The 15,838-nt window shown below is 42.9% G+C and overlaps 2 protein-coding genes across 3 annotated transcripts in view; both read right to left on the reverse strand.

Annotated features, from left to right (window-relative positions):
• Window positions 1-1,475: 1,475 nt before the first annotated feature.
• BHLHA15 (basic helix-loop-helix family member a15) lies at window positions 1,476-4,881 on the reverse strand. Its single transcript, XM_063314677.1, has 2 exons — window positions 4,518-4,881; window positions 1,476-2,629 (listed from the first exon to the last, which is right to left on the reverse strand). The coding sequence occupies exon 2, from the start codon at window positions 2,423-2,425 to the stop codon at window positions 1,913-1,915; it is 513 nt and encodes a 170-aa protein (XP_063170747.1). The 5' UTR covers window positions 2,426-2,629; window positions 4,518-4,881; the 3' UTR covers window positions 1,476-1,912.
• A 3,718-nt stretch (window positions 4,882-8,599) lies between these two features.
• LMTK2 (lemur tyrosine kinase 2) overlaps window positions 8,600-15,838 on the reverse strand; it is a 37,554-nt gene continuing 30,315 nt past the window's right edge. For both annotated transcript variants that reach the window (XM_063314587.1, XM_063314586.1), the window contains exons 12-14: window positions 14,339-14,474; window positions 12,352-12,604; window positions 8,600-10,282 (exon numbers count right to left, since the gene is read on the reverse strand). In XM_063314587.1, the coding sequence (XP_063170657.1) occupies window positions 10,258-10,282; window positions 12,352-12,604; window positions 14,339-14,474 (414 nt within the window). In that variant the 3' untranslated portion in view covers window positions 8,600-10,257. The remainder of the gene's footprint in view (window positions 10,283-12,351; window positions 12,605-14,338; window positions 14,475-15,838) is intronic.

Genomic DNA, 15,838 nt, shown 5'->3' on the forward strand with positions numbered 1-15,838 from the left:
CAGATCTCCAACATGCTGGGTTGAGGTTGACCAACCTTTGGATGGTCCATGCCATACCTAATATTTGGGGGAGGAAAGACCCAAGTGCAGTGTATCTCAACCGTAGCAACTTTCTGTGTAGGCTTCACCTCCCAGAATCCCCCAGCCAGGCATGGAATTCTGGAAGTTGAAGTCCACACATCCACACATCTTAAAGTTGCCAAGGTTGAGAAATGCTGCTCTAATGTATAGAGTTGTTACATAAATAGGTGGGACTGCCTTCTAAACATGGCCAGATGGGCTTTCTGGTTTTCACCCCAACATTCTGGAAGGACAGATTTGGGTTTTTCCTTGGATGTTGAAAGCTACACTAAGGATAGATTTGGACCTTGTTTCAACCCCGAGTTCCCACCTCTACAAAAATCATTGCCAATTCTGTACAGTGAAGTTAGCGCCAGAGGCCTTCCAGAAAGGGACCAAGGATGCTGCAGCCGTACAGTCTGCATTTTGGCTTGGAGATATAACTACTAGTATTCCTTTCAAACAGCAGAACATCAGTCCCAGGATACAGAAATTAAGACCAAAATGCCCTTGAATATTGAATTAATTGACTGAATATATAAACCTGCGTTCAGCATGCAAAAGACGGATAAGGTACAGCTACATTAGATGCTATTCATGCATGGTTTTTAAAACATTAAAACACAGGACATAGGCCATCTAGATCAAAACCCTGAAGAAGAGGGACAAGAGACTTTTATCCTTTATCCACTACCGTGGTTCTATCCTGAAGCTCCTATTTCTAGTGGAAAAATTAAAAAAAAAATTTCTCATTTTGCCCTGATCCCAAAGGAGACCATAGTGTTAAAGCCCCTTTTGTGTTACTATGCCTGGGTGCCACCTAGATCAGACTCCCTGCTTGCTAATTTATCAATTAAAAAAACAACAACGTTCATACCAATTCTAACAGCTAAAATAACTTCACCTTGCTTTAGCTTAAGTCAGTAATGTGGGACCTATTGTTCTCCAGATGTTGATGAGCTAATACTAACATCCCTCACCATGGGTCATAATGGCTACAACTAAGACGAATTGAGGTTCAGCAACATCTGGAGATCTTCCTGGTGTTGGACAAATAACAGCTTGCAGCATTTATTCATTCTAGGAAGCTTTTCTTAAAAAACAGTTTAATTCCAAATGGATTTATGTTATAGAAAATAGCCTTAAAAAGAAAAAAAAAATCTCTGATTTTGTAACAGTTTAAACCTAAGTGGTGTTGGGACAAACCAGAGATGGATTTTTAAACAGGCATTCTGGTCTGTTCGTTTATTCCTAGCGCAACAAACAGCAGAGTCTCCAATATGCAAAATTCCTGATCTGAACCAGTTGCTTCTCTCACGTTGTCCCAAAATTTGAGCCACTGCTGAGGTTGAGTGAGCATACTGATACAGATTCTCAACATGTCCAACACCTTGATTTTTCCATCCAAAAGCAAACACAGTGAGTGCCAACAGAAAGGGGCTACAATGATCTGGAATTTTACTAAGAAGGAGATGTCAGCATACAAAACATCTTTTTTAAAAAATAAAATCTCAGGTTAGTATAAACCCACCCTCCAAACAAGGAGCCCAATCTGGACTGAGTATCTTTTATAGCTATGGAACATTGAGAACCAGCTGGGAAAAAAAATGGAAAACATAGTATATAGAGAAAATAATGGCATGTTAAGCAGAAGATCTTGCTGGCTGGCACATTGAATATCCTATGGAGATATCCGTTTGGGATCCTAAGGTGGATTCATGTACAGGTCCTCTCATAAAACAGAGCAGAAGTTCAAAACTGGGCTTCCAGTTTGCAAAAATATGGAGAAAAGTCACAGACGTCCACCTGCTTTCTCCGGTACTAGAAGACAACTGGTGACGTATAGCCAGGTTTAGCTGCCTTGCCTGAAGCTATGAATCTGGGTGGAGTATTTCTGAAGCTGCTCTCCTGGTTCATCTCCTTCCTCATATTGCTGCTGATAGTGTTCATACAGTTTCGACTTGCTTTCGGTGCCCGTGCCTTCAACAACCGGGTGGTGTCCATTGGACATCCTGAGAATTGTGGTTGTAAGTGACTTAATATAGTTCTTGGCCAAAGTGAGGGTCTCAATTTTGGAGAGTTTGTTCTCAGCTCTGACATGAGGGATGACTTCCCTCAAAGCTTGGAAGGCATTGTTGAGTTTGTGCATGCGCTGGCGTTCGCGTTCATTGCTTTCCAGCCTCCGCAAGCGCCTATCCTTGCTACTCCAAGGGAGCTTTGAGGTGACCTTTTGGCCCTCTTTGTTCCTCTTTTCCTTGCGCCGAGAACATTTCAAAAGATCGTCTCTGCTCTGGGTGGGTTCTTGGCCCAAAACATCCTCACTGACTGCATTCCGATGCTTGGTTCCTTTGCTCTTGGCCTTCATTGTTGGTGCACCCAAAGATATAGGAACTAGACTTTCATCTTCTAGCAGAAGTCCAACATCCACCCAAGGACTGTTTCTTTAAAAAAAAAAGAGGACATCAACTTGACTGTTTATATAGTTACATCTTCATCTTCATCTTCATCAGTTGTCAACCCAACTGAATCTTGGTTTAGGCATGCCAGGATCCATGGAAGCAGCGGAATCCTGTGTATAATAAAGAAAAAGCACTGGATCACTTTTGAGAGGTTTCTTTTATGGAAAAACTCTTTATAGGTGGAAAAAGTCAGAAATGATGCCTGCCTAGAACATTCCCACTCTTATGCTAGATTTTGATTTTCAAGCAATTTCTTGCACGGAAGAGTTTTAAAATAGAATCTTCTCCCCTTGTGTTTAAAGGTAGTAATTCATCCAACCATCTTGTTTGACTGTATGTTTCCATTTTTCTTACTGGGCATCTTATATATGGTTGTGAAAGCCTCTATATAAAGCCCACTTCTCTCACCTATTAAAATCACACAGGAGGATCAGATTCTGAGATATTTTGAACTTCTACAGAAGTTCTACCGAAGATCCACAGTAAGGTGGAAACTAGAGCAACCAAATTGGGTCGGCCAAGTAGGATTTTGCCCTAAGCTTCTTGGGACTCAAATAAGAATGAAAATAACATATTTACAAAAAAGAGAGGGATGGCCTTTATCTCTTGCACCCAAATTACAATGGCGTTATTTCCAATTGAATATACACCCAACACAGCATAGGTGAGAAAGGAGCAATTATGTAAGGTCTCTTGGATTAATGTAGGGGTGGGCCACCACTTTCTGCTGAATTGAACTCTCATCATCATCCTTTGCACTTGGTTTTACTCTCTAGGGCTCTTGGGCATAGTGGCTTAGTAACGCTTTAAAGGGAACACCATCCTTGGTTTGACTCCAATGCAAAGAAGTGCCACAAAGAAGTTACTATTCCCAGATGAAGAGGGACTGTTTTTGTTGCACACTGTCAACAAGAGCCCAGCATACTTTGTGGATTGCAAGATTTAAAAATATGTTGGTTAATGCTGGGCATACCTTTAAAAAATTCTAAGTGCTTCCACCCGTCTGCTTTTGAAGGGCAAAATACCTATATACTGTACATAACCTTATCAGTCTGTTTTCCAGGGCACCGTAAAATGGAATGATTGGACAGGATTCAAATATTAATGCAAAGCATCTGCATAGCTAAGGAAACTTCACAGGCACAAACCAAACCCAAACTAAATCTTGGGAAAGTTGCGTGAAACACGTTGAGGAAATCAGCATCCCACTGGTGCTCACGGAGCAACCCACAATACCACCCAAATGGTTGCTACAAGGAGCAACACGAAGTGCAATGCTCGATACAGAAGAGCACGCAATCTAATCGCTTGTCCTTGCGACAAAGGTTAATCAACTGTTCATATCCACACACACACACACAAAAGATGGGGGGAGGGAATTCAGACGTCATCCACCTTCCTCAATCCTTTGGATGGATAAATGGCGATAGACACACCGAATTAAGCCAGTCCTAGTTCTTTCCCTTTGCTTGTCTGTCCTCTTCAACTCACCGTTGGTGCAAAATGTACTCAGTTCTCAAGTGTCTAGTACACGTGCCAGGCGATTGCAACAAACCACAATTCTTAGCTTGAACATCCACGAGCTTGCCAGCCTAGATCTGTCCCCAGCCACATGAACTGGTCTTTGAATAACTCTTCCGCATAATGGGGCTGCTTTCTCATCTATTACTAAAGATCTCGATACTCCCTTTTTGGAGAGGTCCCATAATGCACACCCATCGCTTCCTCGATGTGGCTTCCCCTTAGTTTGAGACTCAGAAAAGATAGCAAAGATACAAAGAAAGGTTCAGAAGCCTATGGTTTGGGGTGGGGGAGGCTACCTTTTTAAAGACAGGCATTTGGGAGAGATTGGTTTCCCTCTGTAGACATTGCAGGGTAAAGTTCATGTAGGCCACCCTGCACAACTGCTGCCCATCCCTTTTATACCCCTTCTTTCACTCCCGATATTTGACAGGGATGGCTCTGAGCTGAATAGGCCAAAAGTGATTAGATCCCTACCTGGCAGTGGAGCAAGTGCCATCCTTAACCAGTCCAACCTGGCATGGGTCATGAAGACACAGACACCGCCTCAGGAGAAGGTGACCATCTCCCAGGGAGCAAGCTGTCCGCCCGTCCCAACCTGCTCCAGACTGTTCACTTGGGCTAGGACACGTCACTTTAATGCACTAACAGGTAGGGAGGCGGAGTCTGGCTTGGCCAAGTCTACTGCAAATAAGCCAAGGGATGTGCAGAGCTGCAAGATTATGAGCGGAATATTTCCCCGCGTGGCTGGGCTCAACTTGGATTCTATGGCTGAGGCCAAGAACTTGGCGTACCCTTGGGGGAAGGTACAAGACAGAAAACTGGGGCACTGGCGCTGATGGCCACGTAGCCGTTCTCTCACCCTAACCCTTCCGTCAAATGAAGCTTCTGCCTCTGGGTTGCACCCGTTTCCTCCAGCGTGGAAAGGAAGGCTGCGACCAAATGCAATCACCACCTCTGAAGTTCAGAGCAGTCTTCCTTAACCGGCTGCGTTTCCCAGATGCATTCGACTGCAACTCCCAGGACTCTCGGGCAGCTGGGGATGAATACGGTTGCAGCACAATGCCAAACCACAACCTGGGACGGAGCAGAAACCTGGAGCGTGAAATTTGATCCTCAAAAGCTGAGGCTGCTGATCAACAGGGTTGGTTGTAGGAAAAGCACCTGGCCCAAGTAAGAATTAACTATGGAAGATCCAAGGGAAAAATCAGAGAGAGAACAGGAAGGGGGGGAGGAGGAGGAAGAAATGTAACGTTCTCTTTGGGTGAAGGCCAAGCTTCAAACTGGTTCACCTGGTTGCTTATTTCTGACGCCCCCCCCCCCCCCCCGGCCACATGCACATGCACATACACACACCACACATACACACACTCTGGCCAATATTAAATTTCATATATACTTAAGAATTCATTTATTCAGCCTCACAACACCATGCTTTTAACCTCTGGCAAACATTATTCTGGAACAAACGAATCGCAGGGCTTAGTCTGGGAAATGCAGAAGACAACACAGTCTACAGGGACGTTTAACCCTCTTTACGTGGTACCTTTCATGGACAGACTCGATCTATGTGGTGGCTAGGAGTCAAAAACGACCTAATGGCACATAAGCGATCAATCAATCAACCAACCAACCAACCAACCAACCAACCGACGACACCTTGGAAGGTATCAAAACAGAAGGAACATCAGATTCCAGGCTTATAAATATATAGCTTTATTTTATTTTGAATATTAAATAAGGTTCTTTAAATTACAAGCAGCCTTGGATCACACTATGCATGATCAATATACAGTAGAAATCTTACAGTTTTAAAATTTACACGGTTTAAAGATAAATTCGACCTGGAATTTAATTAGCTAGCATATTGCCACAAACCTCATAGCTGTATTAAATCCCAATCAGAAAATTTCTCCCCCATGATTTCGTTACATAAATTTCCTCATGTACAAATAGAGTAAAATATTTTATATACACATAACTGAAACTGCTGTATCATTACCCACCACTGTGCAAGATCAGACAAACTGTTAAACAGAACTGGACATCTTAAATTCATTCAAGTTTTAACTGAATAATAAAAATAAAATAAAATAAAATAAAATCCAGGCTGTGGAGCAGAAGGCTTCATTATCTGCTCTTCATTGAACCTTTCTCCTCTACAATTTTTCTCTTTAGAAGTGGATATTTTATACAAATTAAAGCTGAGGCTATTATTTTCCTCAACCCCTGTTCTTATCGTTAAGGCTATTTCTCACAAATCAGTCATATTTCCAATTCCTTCCAATCTAAATAGCCACTTTGCCCCCACTAAAATTTTAGCCAAGCATGAAATGGTTTCTCTCTAAAAAAAACCCTCCAGAGTTGGCTCTCTCTCTCTCAAAAAAAGGAAAAACAAAATCTGCATACAAATCAATCTAAAACAGTGTTTAAAACATACGCACAAATAACTTTCATTAGTGTCAAAGATTTATTTTTAAAAGAAACCTTTCATTTCCAAAAAAGCAGGAGCTTTTATAAAGAACGGAACTTGGAAATGATTTAGCCGTTAAAAGCCTGAGTACAAGCATCAGACCAGCCTTCCCAAAGATGGTGGCCTTCCAGAAGAATGGTAATCTCCGTTACTGCTACTGGTCCATCCCAGAAAAGGTTGGCCGACTCGTTCATCTTGGGAACTTCCTATCCTTCCTGAAATGGAGTGCTTGTGGATCACTCCAACAGCAGCTATACTGCAAATAAAACATTCTCCTATGTCAGAGAACTGGGTAAAGACATCCTGGTTGACGTTATCCGTTTCTTCTCACTCACTCATTCACTCCAGCCTAGCAGCAGGCCAATGAAAGCCTTGTTGTGGTGCTCCTGAGCTCCTGATCACCCATACATTTTAGTGCAAAGGGCCACCACCAGTGCCTGCTTTGCCCCCTGAATAACCCCTTGGTTATACTGCAGAACCTCAGAAACTAGGACTGACAGACAGTTGGGGCTGCTGAAAACATCTGGCAAGACTCAACTGCCTTCAAAAGCTTCACAACGGGCTGGACGTCACATCATACAGCTTCCTTAGTCAATTATCTCTACCCTGGTCAATATGCACATATACACAGACATACATAGACCTCTGCTAAGTTCCAGCCTAGCATTCAGTTGTTCAAATGCACAGGTTACATACTGGGGTGGGCTGGCAGGAAGAGGACAGAGAACCAGCAACTCTAAGTCTCTAGAGCACGAGGACCATGGTTGACCTAAGGCTGCCATGGGCCACTTCTGGGATTTGGACATCTGCTACTTTGATAAAAACACGCCCTGCGGAAAACAGAAAGAACACGGCACAGAACTGCTTCTTACAAGCAACACACCAAACCCCAACTTGCCCAATTCTGCAAACGGGGCCAGGTCCTCAGGGAAATTATAGTGCAAAAAAAATACAGGCGCCTCCACTCAATGAAAAGATATAATCTGGCCATGACTACACATAACCTTTAGGAATCCATTAAGAAACTTGGACAACTTGGCCTGGATTTAGGAAGCTGAGGATTCTACCTCAGCTAAAGAAAAGCAAATGTGGGACTTCCAGTGACTCACATTTTAAAAGCTTTAGTATCTAAAAAAGACGCATGTGTATTTTGCCCACAAGGAAAGGATTTCTGGCGCAGCCTGGGGCATGATGTACCCGAAACTCTGCCTTTTCAATGAGACAGATGTGCCCTGGGCTTGTCCAAAAATAGGAGTTTGCAATTCATATGAAAGTTTAGACATAGGAGTGAAGTGAGGTGAGGTGAGAGGCAGCAGAGAGAACCTTCAAGAACCTGAAGAAAACCCTGACAAGTGGAATTCATGTTGGACCAAGGCTAATTCCAATACTCAAAGGTGGACTCCAAAATGAAGGGAATACGAACACTCATTTCACTCAACCCCACCGACTAGTCTTCACCATTTAGATGTCTTCTGCCCTGAAGGGAGCGTTAACATATTTGAAGGGTGCCACTGGGGACAGCTGCCATAAACAATGTCCAAACTCCTAACACACAAGGTCAGGGGCATAGGCCTGCAGCCATGCAACCCAACAGAGTTGAGAATGCTTGCTTTTGAGTTCGTGTGTGTGTGTATAACTTTATCAAAGAGATGGGCACAGCTGAATTTATCTCAGAAGAGGTCTCACTTCAGACTCCAAGTTTCTCAAAGAGCAGAGAAGGCCAGATCCAAGGCTGTCAGTTAAGAAGGAATTCAGTGCATGCAGATGTTGGATCTATCAAGAACAACCATGTAAGAGCAGACCTCCATAAGGCTTGCTGGCAAGTGCTGAAGCTAAGCACACAAAGCAAAAGTATTTCTCAAGATGCTACTCTTGTTTCGAGTTCTTAAGATCCTTACGCATCAATGCTGTACCACTCCCTGGCATATTTCATGCACGACCATTTCTGCCCTTTACGCAGCTTCCAAGATCTAGCTCAGTGTTCCTCAACCATGGCAACTTTAAGGCGTGTGGACTTCAACTCCCAGAATTCCCCAGCCAATTCTGGGAGTTGAAGTCCACACATCTTAAAGGTGCCACAGTTGAGGAACACTGATCTAGCTGAAACACCCATGCTTTCCATTCTTTCCTACAGTTCTTTCTTTCAGAGAAGTTCTCAAAAACTCATCCTTTAAGCAGACCAACAGCGTTACAAATAGGGTGGCAAGCATGTTCTTCCTCTACCAAACTATGGGTGCAAAATATACATAAGAGCTCAAATGCTTGTTTTTAGAATGAGGTAAGTAAAAAAAGAAAAAAAGAGAACCGTTTTAGTGAGAAGCAAAGCTATTTGTCCACACAATGTGTAATTAAAGCTGTGCTTGTCGCAGCCCGAGTCTTCTACTGTAGGAATGTTCAGGATAGGTCTATGTGAAGAGGACTGGAGCTCAGAAAAGATCCTTTAAGCAGGCCTAGAACAGCTGGGTTTAATGAAATACTGCCTATTAGCCCATAAGTTTGCAGCCTGCACCCTTGAAGACCTTGAGACAGTTATTTTGAGAGAAATTTTGGGAGAAAATTTACGGGAAGTCCCATTTACATCAGTCATGGAAAACTCAAATGCATCCTGAAGACTGCTGTGACGCACACTCATGCTTGAGAACCAGGACACCCAGGAAGACCCAAAGAGCCCAAACTTATTAAAGCTTCTTTTTTTACAGGCACCTGACGTCAAAAAGAAAGATCACTAACAGCAGAAGTGAAGCAATCTTCTCTCAGATTGCCTACCAGAAATGTTGACAGATCCCTGAAGATGATAGGAACAATACTACAAGCTGCCCAGTAACCAAGAACATCATTTGGACAAGGATGCACACAGACATTCCACAAACACCCATATCAAACAAAATCCCAGAGACTTTGTCCTAGAAAAAACAAGGAAAACCCAAAAACCAGTACCCCACCACCATCACCACCATTTTTAGCCAACTACAAATAAAAAGTCAGTCCATCAACACCCATCAATTGCAAATGAGAATTACCTTCCTTTCTCTCTCAAAGTGAGTTGCCCCTTTAGAAACATAAATAGCACATAAAGTTTCAGAAATCCTTAAAAACAAAACAATAACCGGAAGACTCAAGTTCTGTACGTTCTGACAAATAGATTGTGTGGAAAGAGACACAGGAGTAAAAGGGAACCAATTTCAACGAGCCCAAACTACGATTCCCGTTGGTCCAGAATGGCTTTGTACAGTGCAAAGGGACTTGGCAAGGATACAACTAGCGCGCCTATAGCTAAGCAATGAGCAAAACCTACAAAATATGGCTTGCTACACAACTCTCAGCCGGATCAAGGAATGTAATTATCTGCAGCTCAACTATATACAATTGTACACATTCATACAGATAATACATGGTTACTCAAAATAAGTATGTTACAATCCTGTATATAAACCAGAACATTACCGTTGTACAAATCATCCGGAGGTTATTTCAAGTACTGGGAGTGAACTAGCATAGGGAGGTCTAGTTTTTTGTTTTTGTTTTTGTTTAAAGAGGAAATGCAAAATGCACCAGTTTTCAAAAATAGTACGCCGTGAAATACATCCACTCCCAGTTCTGGTCCTGACTGCAAGTTCCTTCAGTCGTTTTGATTGTAGGGCTTCAGCAGATCGTCGTCAGGTGCAACTTTTTCAAAATGGCTCTTAGCCCAAAGCAGAGGTATTCCCCGCAACCATGAGAACAGACAGAGGGGAGCTTCAGTTCTTAATCTTTTTCTCCATCTTCACTGCTCCCTGTTGAAGAAACAAAGTTACTACAATAGGGAAAATACTTGGGAGAGTCTGCTTGCCAAAGGACCCTCTAAACCAGTGTTTCTCAACCTTGGCAGCTTGAAGATGTGTGGACTTCAACTCCCATGGCTGGCTGGTGAATTCTGGGAGTTGAAGTCCACACATCTTCAAGCTGCCAAGGCTGAGAAACAATGCTCTAAACTCTGCAGATTTTTTGAGGCCTACTTTTTTAGGGTACTTGTAGCTGACTAGCTCAGCTGAAATGAAATGAAAGTGGGAGAGTCTTTATAAAAACATGTGCAAAAGGTGTGCTGCAGGTACCACCTCCATATGGATGTAACAATAGTTTCCCCAAAGGTTGGAATCGGTTTCTTCCTTCCCTTGGAAGGGGGATCCTGATGTTCAAGGCATTATTCCCCATCTCCTCTTACAAAATCACACTGTGGGCACACCTGCAGGTCTCCCACACCCAACTGTCCAAATCGCACACTTCAATGTCACAATTTGGGACATAAAAGCAAGCTGCCCTATCTCGAACACGAGTTACTGGCTAAAACAAGCAAAGAAGCTTATCTAATCAGCACCCGGAGGCAAGTACAAACAGCGGGTCTCTGTGGAATCGGAGCACATACCCAAACATCAAGTGCCAGGGCATCTGCATGGTAAAAATATGTCCTAGCTCCATGATTTAAAGGGAAAAAAAAAATTAAAGTGAGCCAATGAGGAACCTGCTTATTTAGCCTGCTTTATCTAAGTGTAGAAAACTCCTGGCTCTCAAGATCGTGTGGAATTCCAGTGTCAAACATCTCAGCCGTGCTAACTGGGGCTGGTAGGAGTGAAATTAAGAGCAAGTAGAGATTCGTGTTTTAAATGCAGGCTAGGACTCTTTCAGATGAACAGATCTGCCTTGGGATTTGATGCTTCCAGAACGCTGCAGGAGGACAGGCTGGTGAATCTAATCTAGATCCCTCCTCCCCTCCCTTTTCTAGGATGAAAAGCCATTATTTCGCTTTGCCCCAAACTGCAAGGGGGCTTCCCCCGCCCGGTGGCAAGGTCTGAAGGGTGACACACTCAAGAGCCACAAAGGAAAAACATTTGCAATGGAAAATAAATGCTCTCATCTCAGAACAGAACCCACAATGTACAATGTTAGCTGTAACCTTTTATGCTCCCCTAAACCCATGGGATGCTCCTAACCCTTCTTTTTGTTTTGTTTTTTAATCCGTTCAATTGTGTCCGATTCTCGGAGACTGCCTGGACAAGTCCCTGAAGTTTTCTTGGCAAGGTTTTTTGGATGGGGTTTGCCATTGCCTCCTTCCTAGGGCTGAGACAGAGTGACTGGCCCAGGGTCACCCATCTGGCTTTGTGCCTAAGGTGGGACTAGAACTCACAGTCTCCTGGTTTCTAGCCCGGTGCCTTCACCACTACACCAAACTGGCTCTCAGATTTTTATAGGCCTTTATATATACTTTTTGTCTTAATATCTTCTAGCTTTCAAAACTTTTTTTTAGTCTGATGCATCTTCTATCCTTTTTAATTGACTGTACCCCATGCTCCTTATGCTGGTCTATGACCATAATAAAGATCTGATTTGATTTGAATGTTAGCTGAAGTTCAACTAGGCTGCATGGAGTTTAACTTTCTTTAGGAGAACCTGAACACCTTTGCCAAACATAGAGCTTTCCAGACCCCTAAGATCAAAGTTCCCCTTATTCATTTATTCTTTATGTCATACGATGGCTCATATGCCAATCAATTTCCACAGTCCCTGAGCAGCTTATTGGCTTAGCATCAGAAGATGAAAAACAAAAATCAGTGAATGCAACAATAAGCAATCAGCCCAATGAGCCACCGTGTGGGGTAGCGTGATCTTCCTCATCCCCCAGTGCCTTTTGGAAGAGACCTGTTTTCATGGCTCTCCAAAACAGCAGCAAAGAGGGTCCAGATATCCAGGATAAACTGTTCAAAGGAGGGGGGCCATCACCAAGAAGGCTTGAGGCCAGGCTCCCTAAACCTACAGGAAGCTTGTTTGTAACAGGCGGCAAATCCACGGGCTGAAAGAAAATACTTGCCTCCTTGTTCGATATCAGAATCCGTAAGGTGAGTGAGCGAAAAGCTTGCGATGGTTGCCGGTGAGATAGAGAACCTGGAGTAAGGTGACGGGTGGGACCACTCCTGCTCAGGGCTTCGGGGCGGTGGTGGAGGGGAGAGGTACTTTGCGGTCTGAAGAGAAGGCTTGGAGCTGATGAGCCTGCTTGCGGCCGTTAGGATCATGGAGGGCCCCGGAGAAGGGAAATCATCGTCCCACTCAAAACCTCCTCCTAGAACAAGCAAACCACGTGGGCGTTTCAGACAATGAAGAGGAAAATCTAATGTCCGTGAAAACTCATCGAAACCAATGGCTCTTCTCTTCTCTGTCAATGATGCCCCAAATCAACACTATGGTTTTAAAATGCCCTGTTCCCAACAGCCACAACAACTGTTTAGCTTTTGTGCAGGCAAAGCAAATCACAGAATCACAGGGTTGGAAAGGACCTTGCTGGTCATCTAGTCCAACCCCCTGTCCAAGACAGGAATCCTCATACCATCTCGGACAAATGGTTGTCCAATCTTTTCTTGAAAACCTCCAGCGGTGGAGGACCCACCACTCCAGGAGGCAAGCTGTTCCACTGCATAACAGTTCTGTCAGGAAATTCCTCCTTATTTCCAGGTTGGCTCTCCCAACAAATAACATTATTTGTGTTACCATCCTAGACTGGGCTTATTTGGATGGATTTTGGAATTCTTTGTCAGACGAAGGAACCAATTAATTGAAAAAGGAGGCAGGCATAGGCATGTATGTGATAAGACAGGATCTGGTCTCCTGGAAAAATGAAGTTTGGAGAAATTTAACTGGAAAATAAACCTTTTCCTGACATTAGGAGGAACGGTATTAGCTGGCAATTCGAATTCTTAGGTTTTCTTGTAGGGTACCTGTTTCTGCATTTATGACCTATACAAAGAGAATGTTTAAAAGTCCCCACGTTCAATTATGCAGATGTCTTGTAAATTTACTTCAGCAAAGTTGAGTGCACAGAAGATTAAATATAAATCTTTCTAGGTTCTTGCTCCTTTAATCTGGTTTTCAGCAGTGCTTGCTCTGACGTGGAAAGTCTCTTTGCATCTTAAATTCAAACAACCCTACTGAAATTTGAGTTGCTTCTGCTGCACATAAACAAACGAAGTATCTTCTTTTTTCCCTATCTGCTGCTGTGAATGCAAGCAGTGCTACCAGAACGATTACGCCTTTTATTTTTACGACTTAAGATTCTGTCTTTCTATCACACAGAGAATTCGGATAGCCAGGCAATTGCTGCTTCAGTTCAAAAGGCCAGTTTAAGTCAATTGGACAATGACTACTCAGGACTTAAAATTTCCTTGTTTCAATGAGGCAGGCTTTAATGCTGTTAATACTATTTAATGCTGTTAATGCTATTAATACTGTAGAAGCTTTGATACTCAAAGAAAAGAACCATTTAAAAAAATGTTTTTCCCACTGCTGGGCTAGAATCCCTGCAACATCAGCAAGAAAAATTCTGCAGTTACAATAACTAACAACTTTAGCTTTTATGAACCACTATCCAGCAGTTACATATAACTTATAATAGTAATATATAATAAAAGGTTAATAATAACATTTTCCAATCCATATACAGGGTGTACCAACAGTCAGGCCACACAGACAATTTATTATATAAATTAGATTAAACGCTTGAATTGGTTGCCATTTTCTTCTAAATATTTCCTTGCTCATTTGAAGCATGACCACTGAACATCACGAAGTACAATAACATTTTCTCTGAGAAAAAGAAAACAACATGTGGCGACTGACCTGTGGGGCCTGACTTTTAGTACACCCTGTGCATCTCCAATGATCGGCCCCATGAGAACATGCACCCAAACAAATATAGGGAAGACGGTGCTGAAAATAATACTTTGGTTAGGAAGCCACTGTCTTAATTCTGTAAGCTGTATTTGCTAAAGACACTTAGATGCGTCGCTCAGAGACTAAATACCTTCTTCGTCCGTAGAGCTTTCTGAATTTGTGAATTTATTCAAGTAGCCCAAAGTAGAAGCTAAAGCGGGAGTGTGACTTGAGTTGGGATGGTTTGGTTCGGCAGCTCGGTTTCCCAGTTCTTTGGTTGGTGTTTCCTAAAAAGGAACAAAAGAAACGCAGGTAGCTCCTATTAGTGCACCGCTATAAAAATCAGCATACATTTCTCCAGCTCTTCCGGTAACAAGCCTTGAAGTGTGATGGATAGAACGAAGGCAACGTCAGGAAAGCATAATTCAATGTTTTGGCTGTCACTTGTAATACTTTACCTAAGGAAGTACTAGAGAAGCCAACGAATATTCATTTTTCATAGAAGACCTACCCTGGCTGTGCTGGACTGCCATCCCAGAACATAGGAAATTGTGGCCCCTCATTACAGGACTGAAGACCAGCGGCACAACCTTGGAATTTGTAGGTCAACTATTTTCAGAGAGAGGCAGCACACAGACATATCCTTCTGACTCTAAGAACTACACACAAACTAAATGGGTTTCATAATTACACAAGGATATTGTGACCACCACAAGTTACGTTTTAAGCCTCGTGTGTTTTCTTTGCTTAATTTCTCTTTGCTGGTGTAATTCGGGACGGAGAGAACCCTGCACGCCAATAAAGGAATTACATTCGTCCTGTTAACAAAGATCAGGCTGAATAGCCACTAAGCAGGAAAACTGTAACAGGTCTTAGTAATTTAGTTACCTTTGGTTACCTGTATTTTCCCACCTTTGACATAATATGGCAGGGCAGATTTCCCCAATCTGCTGCCATATTGAACCTAATGTGCTTCATGCTGCTGCTGCTGCTGCTATTATTATTCTTTATGCCTTTTATATATATAGGCCAACTCAAGGCAGCTAACCCCTAATATTCCTGATATTAACACCAAATATTCCGTTTAGGAACTCCCTCAAGACCTGGTTATGTCATCAGGCCTGGGGGCCTTTGGGAACCAGAGACATTCTTAGATGGCTCCACTGTGACTGATAGTCTTGCTCCCACTGTGGGGTTTGTAGATTTTAAAATTTTTAGTAACATTTTAATTTTAATAATTGCTTTTTATAATGCTTGGTTTTTCATGCCTAAGGCAGGCCTAGAAGTCACCATCTCCGGGTTTCTAGTCCAGCAGCTTAGCCACACATTCTTGCCTTATCACGTAACTTAACATGACAACACACAGCTTTCTCACATGCTAATACTGTAATTGTATCACACAGCAAGACCCAGCTTTTCAAGTCTCTTTGGGGAACAAAGGTTTTGAAGGAACAATGGAATCTCGAATGCTTCTCCAAGATTACACTGTGGCTGCCCTGACTTCTTCCCTCTGCTCACTGTCACCTTTAGGGGACACGAACTCTGTCACTGACCGTACTTGGATGTCACACCAAGCCAGGCTAATGATGTTGCACTGACTGTGTCCACTCCACTACTGCCTGCCATGGGAACAAACAGTGGTTGCCAGCTA

This window comes from Candoia aspera, chromosome 14 (assembly GCF_035149785.1).
Source record: "Candoia aspera isolate rCanAsp1 chromosome 14, rCanAsp1.hap2, whole genome shotgun sequence".
In the NCBI taxonomy this organism is placed as follows: Eukaryota; Metazoa; Chordata; class Lepidosauria; order Squamata; family Boidae; genus Candoia; species Candoia aspera.

Bases quoted from the DNA above. Each gene is read 5' to 3' on its own strand.
- BHLHA15 (XM_063314677.1), bottom strand. From the start codon at position 2,425: ATGAAGGCCAAGAGCAAAGGAACCAAGCATCGGAATGCAGTCAGTGAG.